The sequence below is a fragment of the Xenopus laevis genome, chromosome 5L (assembly GCF_017654675.1).
Source record: "Xenopus laevis strain J_2021 chromosome 5L, Xenopus_laevis_v10.1, whole genome shotgun sequence".
NCBI classification, from domain to species: Eukaryota; Metazoa; Chordata; class Amphibia; order Anura; family Pipidae; genus Xenopus; species Xenopus laevis.
The window spans coordinates 163,442,891-163,459,760 of record NC_054379.1 but is presented as its reverse complement, the minus strand read 5'-3'; the positions used below and the strand labels follow the sequence as shown (position 1 = coordinate 163,459,760).

The 16,870-nt window shown below is 40.4% G+C and overlaps 1 protein-coding gene across 2 annotated transcripts in view; it reads right to left on the bottom strand.

Moving 5' to 3' along the window:
* Positions 1-16,870, bottom strand: part of kif13b.L (kinesin family member 13B L homeolog) — a 155,497-nt gene that overhangs the window by 54,386 nt on the left and 84,241 nt on the right. For both annotated transcript variants that reach the window (XM_041562042.1, NM_001145074.1), the window contains 6 exon segments: positions 14,289-14,399; positions 13,663-13,797; positions 8,629-8,759; positions 4,472-4,558; positions 3,108-3,295; positions 1,563-1,773 (listed from right to left, as the gene is read on the bottom strand). In XM_041562042.1, coding sequence (XP_041417976.1) covers positions 1,563-1,773; positions 3,108-3,295; positions 4,472-4,558; positions 8,629-8,759; positions 13,663-13,797; positions 14,289-14,399 — 863 coding nt within the window.

Here is a 16,870-nt window from a genome sequence, read left to right as displayed (position 1 = left end):
TTGCCAGTCCGGGCCTGGCCTAAGGCTGCAATAAGATCAAAAAATCAAATCCAGCTGTCCCTAAAGCTGGCCATACACAATTGCTGACAAAGTGGACCATTTATGGGGCGAAATGATGACTAAACCTCCTGATTTCTAATTCGGTCTGATATCAATTGGAAGTGTGTATCCCATTATGCTGTGGATAAAATCCATTCCCAAAAGGTCTATGCAAGCCCCAATGGCAAATTACCATTTACATAGTCGATTCATTGCTGAAGTGTAGGGGGGTTGGGGTTCATTCATTTCATTATTACTAACTTTTTGCGTACAACAAAATAGATCTGGAACTTTGTAGGGGTACTGCCTCTTCTATTATACCTAATAAGCAAGTCTCAGGGGACCTAATTCTAGGAAAGGACAGGAATATATTAGTGTATCGGATGACTTCTGCACAGTATGCTGCTACTCTAGAGCAATTCCATAAGTGGAGGAATCCAGCTTCTCCGCTACTGCATTTTACACATTTGGCTCCCTCTGATCTACCCATAGCTTTGGGCCTCACAGGGGTAATATAAATTTGATGGATCATTTTGTCCCTAAGTGATATTAGGCAGGGGTACAAGTTATCTGTGTCCTCTTCCTATTGGTCCTCCTCTAGTGAGGGAATAAGTGATAGCCATTTTTAGTTGGCTTTATTGAATGGGGAGGGTTGGGAGGATTGAATTATATTGTACAGTTGATATAGTATTTTGGTGGGGTCTGGAGTCCAAAATCTGGCTTCCCATGTCTGTGGTATAGGTTTAATTTGGAATGAGCAGAACTGCACATTGAAAGCTCAGCTGGAAGTTTCTAAAAAGTTGTATGGCCAGTTTTAGTTAATGGCTGATAATTTAAACAATTAATCATATTTACCAACTTAAGAAACATATTAATCTATAAAAGAGTTATAAAAAATAACACTCTATTTGGGCTCATTCTGGCAATGCTTCACAAACGGGATTAAAGGGCATGTAAAGTCTAAAATAGAATAAGGCTAGAAATGCTGTATTTTGTATACTAAACATAAACATGAACTTACTGAACCACAAGCCTAATCAAACAATTTATGCTTTCAAAGTTGGCTACAGGGAGTCACCATTTTGTAACTTTGTTAAACATCTTTGCAAGACTAAGACTAAGTGCACATGCTCAGTGTGGTCTGGGCTGCTTAGGGATCGTCATAAACAAAGCTGCTTGAGTTCTGCATGGCTGAGAAGTAAGGTGGGAGCTCCCCCTGCTGTTCATAAGTATGATTGTTTCCCTGCAGAGCAGTTAGGGACCGTCTGACAATTCCTATCCACAGCAGTAAATGCAGGGAGAATTTCACTGCATACAGTCAGGTTTCTTATAAAAACTGTGCACATTTTTTAATTAAAGTATATTGGAGATAGGTTTCTTTTTCATTAAAGAAAGTAAAAATTGGATTTTATTTTTTTGCCTTTACATGCCCTTTAAGTTTCAAATCTTTTATTATGTAGGGCATAATGCAATAATGGAAGTCTCATTCCTCTGATCAATCTTTGCTCAGGACAGCAGCTCACCTCTCTTCTGTCCACTGCCTGATTCGCTGCTGCGCGTTGGGGGATCCAAAGGAGAACCGGTCCATGCTACGGTAATGCTGTTTCTCTGGGGAAAGTCTGCGGCGCAACTGGTCCAACTCCTGCTCATACATCAGTCTCTGGCGCTCAAGAGCGGATCTCTTCTCTTCCTCATGCTGCTGCTCCAGGCTCTGTAGGATGGACTGCATTGGGTCTGTAGGTACAAGATATGTTATGTATCACTGTGCTCAAAACAACCTGAAAAAAATAGTACATTTGGGCAGTTCCAGTCTGGTCACATTGCAATGAAGAATGTGTATTTCCTACCATTGGCTGGAAATAAAGATGAAATGTGTGTTCCTGCCTCATTCCTGGCTCAGTAGGAAAAACAGGCACAGTTGTGATGTAGGGACGCAATACATACATATCTGGCGGAGAGTCAGGCAGATGTAGATCGGGCAGGGGTAAAAATTCCATTTTATCACGGATCGCATCTGTTCGTTGATGTGGTCCTGCCAGGGCCGCCATCAGAAATCGCAGGGTCCCATACGAAAAAATTTCCTGGGCCCCCTGGGCTGCACCCACCACAAGCCCCACCTAAAGGTCCACCCTCCTCACCCCACAGGTCCAACCCCCACCACACACTAAAAAAAAAAACAAAAAACATTGGTGGCTATTGTTCCCACATGTTAACAAAAAAATAAAAAAACATTTGTGGTCAGGGCCCTCCATTAAAAAATATTGGTGGCTAGGACCCCACATGGGGAAAAACAATTGGTGGCCAGGGCCCCCCCACTTGTAAGAAAATTGGTGGTCAGGGCCCCCCTTAAACATCCATGTAAAAAAACTTGCCCCACCCCCAGGAGTTTAAAAAAAAATTTGGTGCCCAGGCCCCCACCACACAACAGGGACCACAAAGGGTTACCTTTAGTGGGGCCCTGCCATGTTACACTTACTTCATTAGTGTGGCCCACCTGCTGTCAGTGAGTTGCCAACAACACAAGGGAGGAGGGGAGCACAGGTGGCTGCATCTTCTTCCAGTGACACCATTTTCTTCCCTTAATGGTCACAGAATTTCAAGTCCTGGTAAAGCTGCATGGTGATTGGATGAGCTGGAGGAGAAGTTCAAACCTCAGCTATCCAATCCCTGAGCAGCTCAACCAGGACTTAAACTCAGTGACCAATAAGGAGAAGTAATGAACAGAAGATACCTCCCCTTGTGCTCCCGCCCTGCCTTCCCGAAGTCAGCAGCTCTCAGAAAGCAGGGGGGCCCGGATAATCAAGAAAGTGCGGCTTGGCTGGGCCCCCCTAATCCTCGGGGCCCCCGACAACTCTCCCCCCTGATGGCTGCCCTGGGTCCTGCGATCCGACCGCCCATATACCTTTCATTATGATCCGATTTCTGGGCCCTAGGGCCCACAATCGGATCAGCCAGATATCGCCCACCACACCTCTCTCTGTGTATGGCCACCTTTAGACCATTTTGTAGGGAAAACACATGGATAACATGTCACTGTTAGTAGGAAATTCCACCATCCCTGTCCTCACCATTATTTCCAAGGGCTTTCATCATGACTTCCATCTGTGCATACTCATAGTTGAAGCTGACCTCACTGGAGCCTTCACTGGAACTATCTCCATCCAAGTCTAGTTGTTCAAAGCTACTGCTGTTCCTCAGGATGGAGTCTTGTTCCTCATCCTCTTGTTTGGCCTTTTTCTTCTTTGGTAAGCTGATCCTTGGAGGGGGAGGAAGAGAAAACATTAGGAGAGACAGGGAGAAAATTTCAGCTTTAATATAAGTTGCACATGCACAAGCAGGCACCAAAGTCTATGGGCTGTGGTACTCAAAGACTACTGCTTGCCATTACTTTTTATTAAAAAGATATTGTTGACAAAATCAGCAATGGGAAACATTCGGCTCCAAGGCGCATATCAGAAATAAACAGGTTTCGAATTGCAGCCCTAGAACATGGCTAAAAGCAGAGTTGTGCTGCAGATAAGAAATTGAGGTTTGAAATGGGATAACTATTGAACAAATAAAGTTCCAGAAAACAAAAGAGCTGCCATTTTAATCAGAAGGAAGCAGTGAGAGTGGTGAAGATGTGGAATTGTCTCCCTGAATCAGTGGTACAGGCTGATACATTAGATAGGTATAAGAAGGGGTTGGATGGCTTTTTATCAAGTGAGGGAATACAGGGATATGGGAGATATCTCATAGTACAAGTTGATCCAGGGACTGGTCCCATTGCATCTTGGAGTCAGGAAGGAATTTTTCCCCCTCTGAGGCAAATTGGAGAGGCTTCAGATGGGGTTTTTTACCTTCCTCTGGATCAACTGGCAGTTAGGCAGGTTATATATAGACCTAAAATGTTGAACTTGAAGGACGTGTGACTTTTTTCAACCTTACTTACTATGTAAACTTACTATGAAGCATGCTACAACACTGTTACAAAAATACGACAAGGACCGTGAAGGTAAGGTAAGTTTACCAGATCATGTGATCAAACTTTCTATTTAGTAGATATGTCTCTGATTTTTCAGATGATCTGGCAACTAAATGGGGGATCATTACCTTGAAAGTATTGGAATCTGAGGGGAGACAATGGTTTATATATGAACACCATATCAAACTTTTTAAAAGGGATACAAACACAGAACCTAAAAAAACATGCTAAACCATGCAGAGTTTTTCAGTAGGAAACAAAGGGCATTTGCCCTGGTCCCCTTCAGAAAAAAACAAAAATTATAACCCAAAGCCCATATTGTATTGTGTTACAACTGCTAAATATTTTCAGTATAGACATTGGGGATGTCCAAGCTTAAGCCTGCCAGAATTTACAACCCCCAGCATCTCAATAGCAGCACCCCTCTTTAGGTCTATAAAAAGATTAGGATGACAGACAGGTCCGTACCTGAAAAAGTGATTGTTCCCCCAGAGAATGCGGTCTCCGTGCTGGAGCTGAGTTGCTTTAGAGACTGCAGAGCCGTTCACATAAGTCCTGTCATTGATGGGGACAAAAAGAGAACATGAAAGGGGTTGGAACCTTCCAAGGAGACACAAACGCTCATTCAGACATAAGCAAGTGGTTTTCTTTGCACACCTGTGCATGCAAGCAAAGTGCAACAACTCTTTCAATCAAACAACTGCCAGTTTTATACATTTTATAAGTTCAGTGGTCTTGCTTACTCTTCCGATGCTAAAGCTCTTTCTCCCCTACTCTCAATAAAGCAAGACACAATTGTGGTTTAATACCAGAAAGAAAAGATATAGTCACCGCAGTACCAGAACCGATTCCCAGGTCCGTGACCATAACCATTTCTTTTGTCCCCAAAACTACAGTACTGCCCCACATTTTAAGGGACAAGTTTTAAACAACAGTATCCCTTTAACTTTAGACTATTTTGTGTGACAAACCTTGCTCCTGCCATTCTCTCTCTCTGCTCTTTCAAGTGGGAATCTGAATGTAAGAGTTGTTAGGAAGACTCAGAAGAAAATATTTGCAGAGAAGAGAAGCGTTTCTGTGCATGACAAGGCTTGTCAGACAGTTGTTTTTATAAGTATAATAAAGCATGAAGAGTATGTACCTTATATGTCATTAAGGGGTATTTGGTTTCTAAGGATTTCTACTAAGAGCATACAAGAACATGATCCAGACAAGACACTTATAAGGAAAGAGAAAGCCTTTAAAAATCTGTAACATTAAAATATTATGTTACAAAAGCTGACTAGGAATCATTGTGTTGTAAACAACTGTGAACACTAATATTTCCCAGTATTGTAGGGTATAAAAACCCAACAGACACACTCCTGCTAACAAGTGTAGTCTTTTCTTCACTAAATCAATGAATTAAAATAATATCTAGAGATATCACCTACCTTCCTTATAAATGCAGAACTTCCACCACTGCGTCTCTGCAGCTGAAATACCACAATGTTACAGACAAGTGCTGACAAACTTGCTGCCAGTAAATGAGGAACACAAACAGCCCTCCAGTTGCCTGAATCTCATTTGCACCTGCATATACATATCCGACAGAACTATATCCTAAAACACGCTGCCTGCAGATTCTGTCATGCTGGACATGAGCCCCATCTGCTGGGAAGCACGGGCAGTACCCTGTTCTACTGGACTTTCATCATGGTCAGATTGTTAGAGGCTTACCACCATCCTATCACTAAATTATTCTTTTTATTCCAATTTAGATTTACCCAGCATTGAATTAGGTACTACGTTGCTGCCCAAAGTCAATCCCAATCTGGGAAGGTTTGCCACAGCTTAATACAGTGTTAACCTTTTATCTTGATCACACTTTGTGATATGGGTAGGGGGTTACCACTTCACCCCTCTAAAATCAGACACGCATAAAATATACTTGCTGGATGGTTTATTAAAAGCGGATTAAATGTTATATGGTTGTTTAGAAACCCCTGAAGTCTGCATCTAAATGAAATCCCTAGTGTCTGCTTTCAAAGTACAGTAGAACCCCCATTTTACATTTTTCAGGGGACCAGGAAAAAATGGTGTAAAATCCAGGAAAATGTAAAATCAGGGCAATGGATTATGCATAATATATAGATGGGACCACAAAACAACAATATAAAACTTAAAATTGGTGGATGTAAAATTGAGGTTCCACTGTATAACCATCATTGTTATAATTATAGACAAAAATTGTAGCTGTGTTTTTTTTCTTTCACTATTAACCATGATATTGTTCCCTGGGTGCTCAAAAGACTTGTGCAGGATTGAGCTTGTTAGACAAGTGAAATATCTCAGTGACTCATAATATGACTGAGATTGCACATAGATCTATTACAAAGACACTTTTTATTAGAATGAGTTTCCCTTTAAAAGTGTGAGATAGCAACTTTAATCATTGGTTGACTAGCCTTGAGCTTACAGCTGTTTTTCAGATATCTCCACAGCTGTCAGGTGGGGACTTGGGTCGAGCCAAGGACTCAGAAGCGGTGAAGGTCCCATTTGAAGGTTTACAGGATTTGGGAATGAGCCACTTGCCTCAATGTGCCTTTTAGTTTGGAGTTTTTTCGCATATTTTTTTTATTTTAAAATTGGGGCCTGGTTGTACTTAGTTGGCAGGATTCACATATAGTGGGCAGTGTGGTAAAATAAAACCTGGATTGCTGGAAGGAGGGGGGGGCTGCTAATTGAATAATACAGGACTGCACGATTTTTGATGGGGGGCCCTACTCCTTATTATATACGTGGGGCTGGTATAGAGCATTGTTAATGCAGTTTCCATGCATCAACAATATTTTTTTTTTAATAGTAACTTTTTATTAAGTTTTCATTAATAAACAAGATAGAAGGAAGTATAGTAAGAAGGAAGAAAGAAAGGTAGACATGGAGAAGATATCCTGGACTTTCTCATTTATAATTATTGGACCATTGTTGCGGGTGAATCCAGCCAAGGAGTCCATATTTTTTCAAATTTCTTTAGGCAGCCTCTGGTAATATAAGTTAACTTGTAACGTTCCAGCTGGGAATTTATAATTTTAACCCATTTTTAAAGCGGAGGTGTTGGTCCCATCCAGTGTAGGGCTATTGTTTTCCTGGCAAAGAACAAGAGTGCTCTCATCAATAATCTGGAGTGGGTTCTGGGTACCAGAGTATCTTTTATGCCTAGTAGCCAGGTAGCTGGGTTCAATACTTGCGGTAGAGTAAATTCGTCGGCTAAAAATCGCATTACTTTTTTTCCAAAATTTCTGTATATATGGACAATACCATATGAGATATATGAAGTCCGCATCTGGTGAATTGCAGCGAGGACATTTGGAATGCTCTAGGCTACCCAAGTTGCAGTTGTAGATTTTTTTGGTTTCAATAACGTTTGGTGTACAATTTTAAATTGAATGAGCCTGTCTCTTGTGCTGATTAGAGGGAGATAAGAGGCTGTCCTCCATCTCCTCCCAATCATCGGGTTCTAAGTGAACTCCACTACCTTCCCACTTAAGTTTGACCCTGGGTCTGGGGTCCTATTTTTGAGATGCAAGGTATGTGTATGTTTTAAATACTAGCTTATGTTTCCCCGGTGAGTGTATTATAGTTTCTACTGTTGTTTGTTGTATTTTGGGTGGAGTATTATGAAATTGAGAGTGGTATAAATTTTGCCTTTGTATGTAGCAATACACTGACAGATCTGACAATTCTGGGGTTTGTTGGAAATGCTCTAGAGTTTTGAAGATACTTGCTTGCGTTATATGTTGAAGTTGCTTGACTCCCGCTTTTGCCCAGAAGCCCCCACTACAAATTTGCCAAAGTTGCTTAAAGAAGTGCAACAACAATTGTATTTGCTTGTTTTGTTTAACCATGAACTGCAGAATGCAGAAGGGAGTGAAAGGGAAGTGCTCATGTACTTATGAGGACACAGAGACAACTAACTCAACAGGATATTTAAATGACTCCCTCATTTCAATTAATTTCTAAATTCCCTTTAAAGGGCAAATAAACTAACAACTAAGAAAACTTTATTAAAACATTTAGGACCATTTTGTTTAAGAGAGTATGATTAAACACCACAAGATAATTTGCAATTTCGTTGTGGTTTTTAAGGATATTTACATTATATTTATTTTTATCTATAAGCTGTGGAATTTCATCACAGAGTGTTCCACCTGCTTTCAGCAGTTGCTTGTGGCGCAATAAGTACAGACACTATTGAAAATAATGGCCTACATTAACTTGCATATAGGAAACCTTATGCTAGCAACCACACAACAGTTTCTAAGTCAGAACAGAAATAGAGGGCTGGAAATGAGAGTTAAACAATTAAGAATATCTACAAAAATGGGCCCTCGCAGTTCATCTGTTTTTTTGGTTCTCAGGGTCGGCAACCCTGGGACCCAACCAGCATCGTCAGCTGAAGACCGGATATAGTCAGCACAAAAGTGCTAATAATTCAAAAACCATGAAGACCAAATGAAAAGTTGCTTAGAAGAGATCCATCTATAATTTACAACAAGGCAATATAAAAGAAATTCAAAATATGAACCGTGAGGCAAAACATTACTAGTACTTTAAGTACATTCCCAAGGCCTGAGCCTCCTTACCTGGTGTTTTTCATTGGCGTCAGTATAACCTGCCCTTCTGGAGAGATGTCTATGATGCAGTGTTCGGGGAGAATTCCCAAGCCACACAGCTGGATGTCCTGAGAGTCATGGGACCCGATTAATGTGTGATCCTGTGGGGAATCACATTATATTGTTAGTGCTGGTCCCACAAGCAAGACCAAGACCTACAGACTATCAAAAGAAACTTGGAGTCCACCCCAATACACACACACACTCTTTACAGGAGAAACAGCCCTGGGAGGAGCACAGACTTCTGCTTGGTGCCTTTCAAAGTGAGTTGGTAATTATGGGCAGGAACACAACTCATGAGTTTTTGGGGATTCAACCTAGTTGGCCTCTTCTCCTAGTCACAGGTGGTAAGTAACAGCCCAGTCACCAACTTCCCATGTTCTGCACCTGAATAGATGTTATCCCTCACCATTGAAAATGCCTAAAACCCACTAAAATCAACTCGGATAAAGGAAGTTTTGAATATTGAATTAAAGGAGAAATAAATGCCCCTAATAATAAAAGCCACTATCCTAGATAGTCCCGCCACCCGGCTCCCCCCCATATAGTTCATTACCCCCTGAAAATGTCCCTTATCTATTCAGTAAGTGCAGCAGAGCTCATGGGCACCATCTTCCTGATCTTCAGACTTCATCTGTAAGGGAGAGCTGTATTGGCACATGTGCAGTTGGAGCAGTCTTCTAGTTTGTAGCAACTGTGCATGCACCAAAAGTGCTGTGAATTGTCGAAGGGAAGGAAGAGGACCCGGAGAAGACTTTAGAGCCATAAGATGGCGCCCATGAGCTCCGCCGCACTTACTCTGCACCATATGTGAGCAATGTATTTGTGACACTTTCAGGGCTAATGAACTATGCGGGGGGGTCTATCTAGGGTAATACGTATTGGGGGTTTAGTTCTCTTTTAAGTTACTGGGGATGTCAAAAAGCTTCCCAAAAAGGGCTTGAATTCTGTGGAACGCATATGAAATTACCACAAATCTCTACTTTGTGCCCTACTAAGTAAATGGAGAATTGTGGCTAGGAAAAGACCTGACAGATCCCTGCTTGCTGTGTTCCCGCTACATGGTATCCATTTCCCTGAGATAGGGGAGCAAAAAATCAACTGCTGCCGGTGAAAGCCGATCCCCTCTGGTCATGTGGTACAACACAAACGGTTATCGAAAGCGCACTTACAGTTCACCGTATTGCAGGACTCATAAATACGAGTGTATAGATAAAACTCCAAGCTTTCATTGCATGAAGCCAGACAAACAAAGCAGGCAGGGGGAGAGCACGGCTCTTCCCTGCCTGCTTCATTTGTCTGTCTTCATGCAATATGGTGAGCTGTAAGTGTGCTTCTGATGACCGTTTCTGGTTGCTGTGTTCCCAAGTGAGCAGAGAATTATGGGTAGAAGCAGATATAATATGAGCACAGACCCTACTTCCTGTGTTGCTAAGTGAGCAGAGAATTATGGGTAGGAACAGATATAATATGAGCACAGACCCTACTTCCTATGTTGCTAAGTGAGCAGAGAATTATGGGTAGAAGCAGATATAATATGAGCACAGACCCTACTTCCTATGTTGCTAAGTGAGCAGAGAATTATGGGTAGAAGCAGATATAATATGAGCACAGACCCTACTTCCTGTGTTGCTAAGTGAGCAGAGAATTATGGGTAGAAGCAGATATAATATGAGCACAGACCCTACTTCCTCTGTTGCTAAGTGAGCAGAGAATTATGGGTAAGAACAGATATAATATGAGCACAGACCCTACTTTCTATGTTGCTAAGTGAGCAGAGAATTATGGGTAGGAACAGATATAATATGAGCACAGACTCTACTTCCTATGTTGCTAAGTGAGCAGAGAATTATGGGTAGAAGCAGATATAATATGAGCACAGACCCTACTTCCTGTGTTGCTAAGTGAGCAGAGAATTATGGGTAGAAGCAGATATAATATGAGCACAGACCCTACTTCCTGTGTTGCTAAGTGAGCAGAGAATTATGGGTAGAAGCAGATATAATATGAGCACAGACCCTACTTCCTGTGTTCCTAAGTGAGCAGAGAATTATGGGTAGGAACAGATATAATATAAGCACAGACCCTACTTCCTATGTTGCTAAGTAAGCAGAGAATTATGGGTAGGAACAGATATAATATGAGCACAGACCCTACTTCCTGTGTTGCTAAGTGAGCAGAGAATTATGGGTAAGAACAGTCATGATAGAATGAAATCCCTACTTCCTGTGTTGCTAAGTGGGAGAGAATTATGGGCAGGTGCAGATATGACAGGAGCACAGACATTACTTGTGGCATTGTGAGACATACAGTAAATTGTCACATCCCACACACTAACGGCGCCACCATTCATTTAGAGGCACCCATATCCAGTTGGATCAGTTACACGTCATTACAGCTAGAGTTGGAATATCTTCTGGGAGAAAAACCCTTTTTATATGTTTATGTTGCATCAAATCCTGCCAGAGTGGCAACTGTATATAGAGCAGATTTGCTGGCTGTTAGTAATGTATGGTACGGCACAGTGAGTGGTATTGGTGAATGCTGCCCTATGGGTAATATAAGATCACATGGTATAGAAGACAGGCCGACCTGGATTAGCTGTATGTGACAAACCATTGTGAGAGCCTGCCTGTTAATGTAGCAGAGAGATCAGCCGCCCGCTGTCTCCGTGTGGCACGAGCATGAAGTGACTGGCAGCGGCATTCATCCTTGGCGTCCCTCCACTCACCCACACAAAGCCCTTCTGTTACCCAGGCACAGCTCATTGATAAGAACAGAGGAGCTGCTTGTTGTGCATGAGGGTTTGATTACTCAGCTCATATGAAAGTAACAGACTATCACATCCCAGAGCTGCGCCCCCATCCCTGTGTCCCTGACAAAGCAAATAAATAAATGCCCTGGGTATGATAAAAATAGACGAGACACATCCTTAGCCATTTTGTGCTTGCTCTGTGGGAACGCAGCATGTTAAACTTGTGAGAAATCACCCAAGGCTGAAGATTGGATTTCACTTCAAGTGGAAAAATCACTAAAATAAGCTGAATTTCCTGCTTTCACCTTGCCTTTTCCTCCCATTTCTTTTTACTCTCTCTGCTAAATAATCCACCCCTATTAGTGAACAAAATGCCTCAAACCTTCCTGTGTGTCACAACTCTTTAGGTAATGTCACGAAAATGACTTTCAGTTGCAGTTAAATTGCCAGAAGGGGTGGTACATGTGCAGGACGTGGGCACCCCTATCTATTTAAAGATCTGTCCCTTTACATATATTTACACAGTTATTATATTTCTCCTTTAAGGGGCTGTTCACCTTTAAATTAACTTTTAGTATGATGTAAAGAGTGATATTCTGAGACAATTTACAATTGGTTTTCATTTTTATTATTATTTGTGGTTATTGAGTTATTTAGCTTTTTATTCAGCAGCTCTCCAGTTTGCAATATCATAAGTCTGGTTGTAGGGTCCCAATTTCCCTGGCAACCATGCATTGATTTGAATAAGAGACTGGTATATGAAATTGTCTGAATAGAAAGATGATTAATAAAATGTAGCAATAACAATATATTTGAAGCCTTACAGAGCATTTGTTTTAAGATGGAGTCAGTGACCCCCATCTTAAAGCTGGAAAGAGTCAAAAGAAGAAAGAAAATAAAAAAGACTATAAAAAAAAATAATAATAATAAAGACCAATTTAAATATTGCTTAGAAATGACCATTCTATAACATACTAAAAGTTAACTTAAAGGTGAATCATGCACCTCTTCTTTAGTGTAACTAGTCCCAACCTGACAGCCGTTCCTCATGATGGAGCCATACCATGAGGCAAGTTGAGAAACCTGTCTGGAAATATGTCAGTGACTCACAGCATGGTTGCAACTACAGTTAGTTTGACAAAGTAACAGATAAGTAGATAACTATAGAAAAACTGAAACAAAAAAAAAGATTATTTGTGAAAATTTGTGAAAAAGGATTTCTTAGACATCCACAACAGTTTGGTGTATTTTCTTTTTTTTTTTTTTTTTTGTATTTTAGTGGCAGTAGTGACAATGATGAAGTGGAACTACAGGCAAAACCAAAGGGTGGTCCATTTGTTAACTATGCCCAAGTGATTCTAATTGCTAGCCTGTTAGCTTGGGCCAGACATGCTTTTCTTCTAAACGTGCACTGCCTCAGGATATGAGGTAGCAGAGCAGGAAATACCTGGGAAAGGTGAAGAATATGGCAGCATGATGTAGCAAAAACTACAATCAAGGACTAGACTCACTGGAAGGTTGTCTTACAACTAGGTAGTTATAAATAAAAACATTTTCTATTTTTCTGAATTTCTAAATATAATATATATATATATATATATATATATATATATATATATATATATATATATATATATATATATATATATATATATATATATATATACACAGTCCCACAGTACCAGCACTCAGACAGATGTTGCCAGTGGTGCACGATCAATAAATCGTATATAGTCTTATGAAGGATCAGCACACACTGTTCTGTAGTGAAGTAATAGTGTTTATTTTGGATAAAAATGTGTTTTGTTTGAAAATAAACACTATTATTTTTTTTATATGTACAGGTATAGGATCTGTCATCCAGAAATCCATTATCCAGAAAGCTCCGAATGATGGAAAGGCTGTCTCCCATTGACTCCGCTTTATCCAAATAATCCAAATTTTTAAAAATAATTTCCCTTTTCTATATAATAATAATAATAATAATAATAATAAAACAGTAGCTTGTACTTGATCCCAACTAAGATATAATTAATCCGTATTGGAAGCAAAACCAGCCTATTGGATTTATTTCATGTTTATATGATTTTCTGGTAGATCCAAATTACAGAAAGATGCATTATCTGGAAAACCCCAGGTCCCGAGCATTCTGGATAACAGGTCCCATACCTGTATTTAGAATAAATTAATGTAGGGAGAGGCAAACCTCAGCACTGGTGCTACACAGGAGCTGCCCAGGACAATCTCACCTTAAGGTAGTACACCAGGAGCTCGTTGAGTGCTGGATCTGCATTTAAATTGACTAAGAAGCACTTATTATCTCCCACTTTGATCCCGGAAGACTGAAGTGAAATCCCGAGGCTTTCAAGTTGCTTCTGGCGCTCCTGCAGAGAGGCATTAAAAACAAATATTGGAAACTGTTAGTTTTTGTTCTTGCCAAGATAAATAAGTCTAAACAAAATAGATCAGTTTCAGCCGGGCATCAGCAACACTTTCGCTGGTCATCCCCTGGGGGTTTCTTGTGCTGCAGCAGTAAGGCGTTTGCATGGGGAATAAGGCAAATTTTGCACTCAGTGGCGTAACTAGATATTACTGGGCCCCACATCAGATTATTTTTCAGGCCCACAGGTTGACCAGTTTTAGCAATATTTATTTAAATTGTATATACCTTCTGGCCCCTGTGCAGCCGCAGGGTCTGCTTCCTCTTTAGTTACGCCCCTGAGGCCACTGCAAACTGCCACTTTTTATTCCAGTTACCCCACTGCCCATTAATACTTTCTTGATATACAACATACTTTCAGGCCTCCCCCAAATATGAACATGAACACAAACACCTGTAGGTCTCCATAGAACAGTAAGAAGCCCATAGACAAACCTGGGCAATCTCCTCTGTCATTCTGAGCTTCTCTTCCCAAGTGACAGTCATCTCTTGGATCAGTTTCTCAGATTCCTGCAGACGTTCTTTTAACTCTGGGGCCTTCATAGACTGAATAGGAAAAATGAAGATAGCTTAGTTACAATGCAATCTATCAGAATTTATCAGCTTCAATTGGCATAGTTTTATATTATCCCACTGTCAAAACTGCCAGCAGAGTCAGGCCAACAAAAGAACAGGTAAATGATTATAAACTCAGTCACTTAATATTCCTATTAGCTAAATATTAAGACAATGTATATATGACTTATATAGAGGTCATGTGTGCCATGGGTCTTATATTATTATAAAGAATATAATATTCCAGTATTGTCCATAGAATTTCCCACAGATAACACTTGTTCCTTTGACTTTCAATCTAATTTAGGAGATTCATACGAGTGGCAGTTTAGGATTTCAAACTAAACACTTACACCTTTCTCTTCATTATTAGACTGAGATGGATATATGGGTGCACAGCTCCGAATTCAGCACCTGCCCCTTCTTCAGGAGAATAGAGCATATTATAGGGTCACTATAACCCTATGGACCCAATAAAAGTAGGGCAAAGCCCCATGCAGTGCAAACTTCTTGCTGAAAGCTTGAAAAGACAATCTAAGGCAATGGGGATTATTTATAAACATTGGGCAAATTTGCACCTGGGCAGTAACCAATCGCAACCAATCAGATGATTGCTTTCAGTGTTCAACTTGCAGCTGGCTGAAAAAAGCTAATCCCTGATTGGTTGCTATGGGTTACTGCCCAGGGGCAAATTTTCCCAATGTTTATAAATGAGCCCCAATATGTTTTAAAAAGAAAATTTAATTTATGATTTAGTATCTCATAGACCGACCAATTACTTATTATTATTATACAATTATTATACAATTATTAAGTATAGTTATGTGTAAAATTTGTATAGAATTATTATTATTGCCAGGGTTCCCCCCCAACTTTGAGAGTGACTGAGAGGGTTCAGTTTTTAATTTTGGTTGCTTATCTTTCTTTCAGACACTCTCCTACTGATCTTCTATTCTGGCTTCCCAACTGCAGCCTGGTTGCTAGAATAATTATGCCCTAGCAACCATATAATGGTTGATCCTCCAAGTCTGATGGTTGTAATGAAATATACTTTAAAAACCACAAAGAAAAATATGAAGTCTAATTGCTGCGTGCAGCAGACAGCGCCGGGGACGACGACATATAAGCGATACAATATAAATATGGACCTGCTCATTAGGGCTCACAATCTAAAAATTTGCACCTAAATAGAAATTATATTGAAAGTCTGCAGCTGCAATTATGATGGGCATTAATGCTCCTGGCACTCTGGAGTAATACAATAACATCCCTTTTAATATTATGACTGACTGCCATTCTCTTGTGAATAAAAAAGTCAAAATTTCCATGTTGGATTGAGCAGTTGTCAGTCAATTAGGAAACTGACAGTTATATCCATATCTTTCTAAATTACATTGCTTACCCTGCAAATAATTCACTTTACCGTGTAAATTTAATTCCTGAACCAACAAGTATATTCTTTTTTAGTTGTAATATTGGTGTGTAGGTGCATCTCAGGTCATTTTGCCTGGTCATGTGCTTTCAGAAAGAGCCAGCACTTTAGGATGGAACTGCTTTCTGGCAGGCTGTTGTTTCTCTTACTCAATGTAACTGAATGTGTCTCAGTGGGACCTGGATTTTACTATTGAGTGTGTTGTTCTTAGATCTACCAGGCAGTTATCTTGTGTTAGGGAGCTGCTATCTGGTTACCTTCCCATTGTTCTACTGATGGAGGGAAGGGAGGGGGTGATATCACTCCAACGTGCAGTGCAGCAGTAAAGAGAGAGTGAAGTTTATTAGAGCACAAGTCACATGACTGGGGCACCTGGGAAGCTGACAACATATCTAGCCCCATGTCTGATTTAAAAATTAAATATAAAAAATCAGTTTGCTCTTTTGAAAGATTAATTTCAGTGCAGAATTCTGCTGGAGCAGCACTATTAACTGATGCGTTTTGAATAAAACATGTTTTCCCATTACAGTATCCCTTTAAAGAGACATGTTAAACAAGGATTGTAAATGAGAGGTGCTATTAGATCACTAGGTGGCAGTGTGCCTTTACACTTCTTCACTCTTAGGTGTAAGACAAAGCCAAAAGGCTGTCATGTTTGAATAAACTTCAAATTGGCATTAACAGTTAAGTGCTGCCGCTCCATCATGCGATGTTAATTCTCTCAGCGTGGCTCAGGAACGTATGCCAGGCAACATATGCTCCTTCTTCCTGCCAAAATGTAGCAGATGAGCCTGCAGGAATGCAGCAGGGTGGGTCAGTATGACTGCACATTCTCTGTGACAAGAGCTCTCTTAGAAGAACAAAAAAGGCTCTGTATGAGCGTGACACAGCCCTGCAGTCATTATAAGCCCAGACCAAAGCGATTGTTGGATGTTATTAAATGCCGGGGTTATTAAAACATCAGGGGTGGCTTATTAAAAAAATAATAATAATAATTACAAAGTTTTATAAACTTGTATTGCTCTGCCAA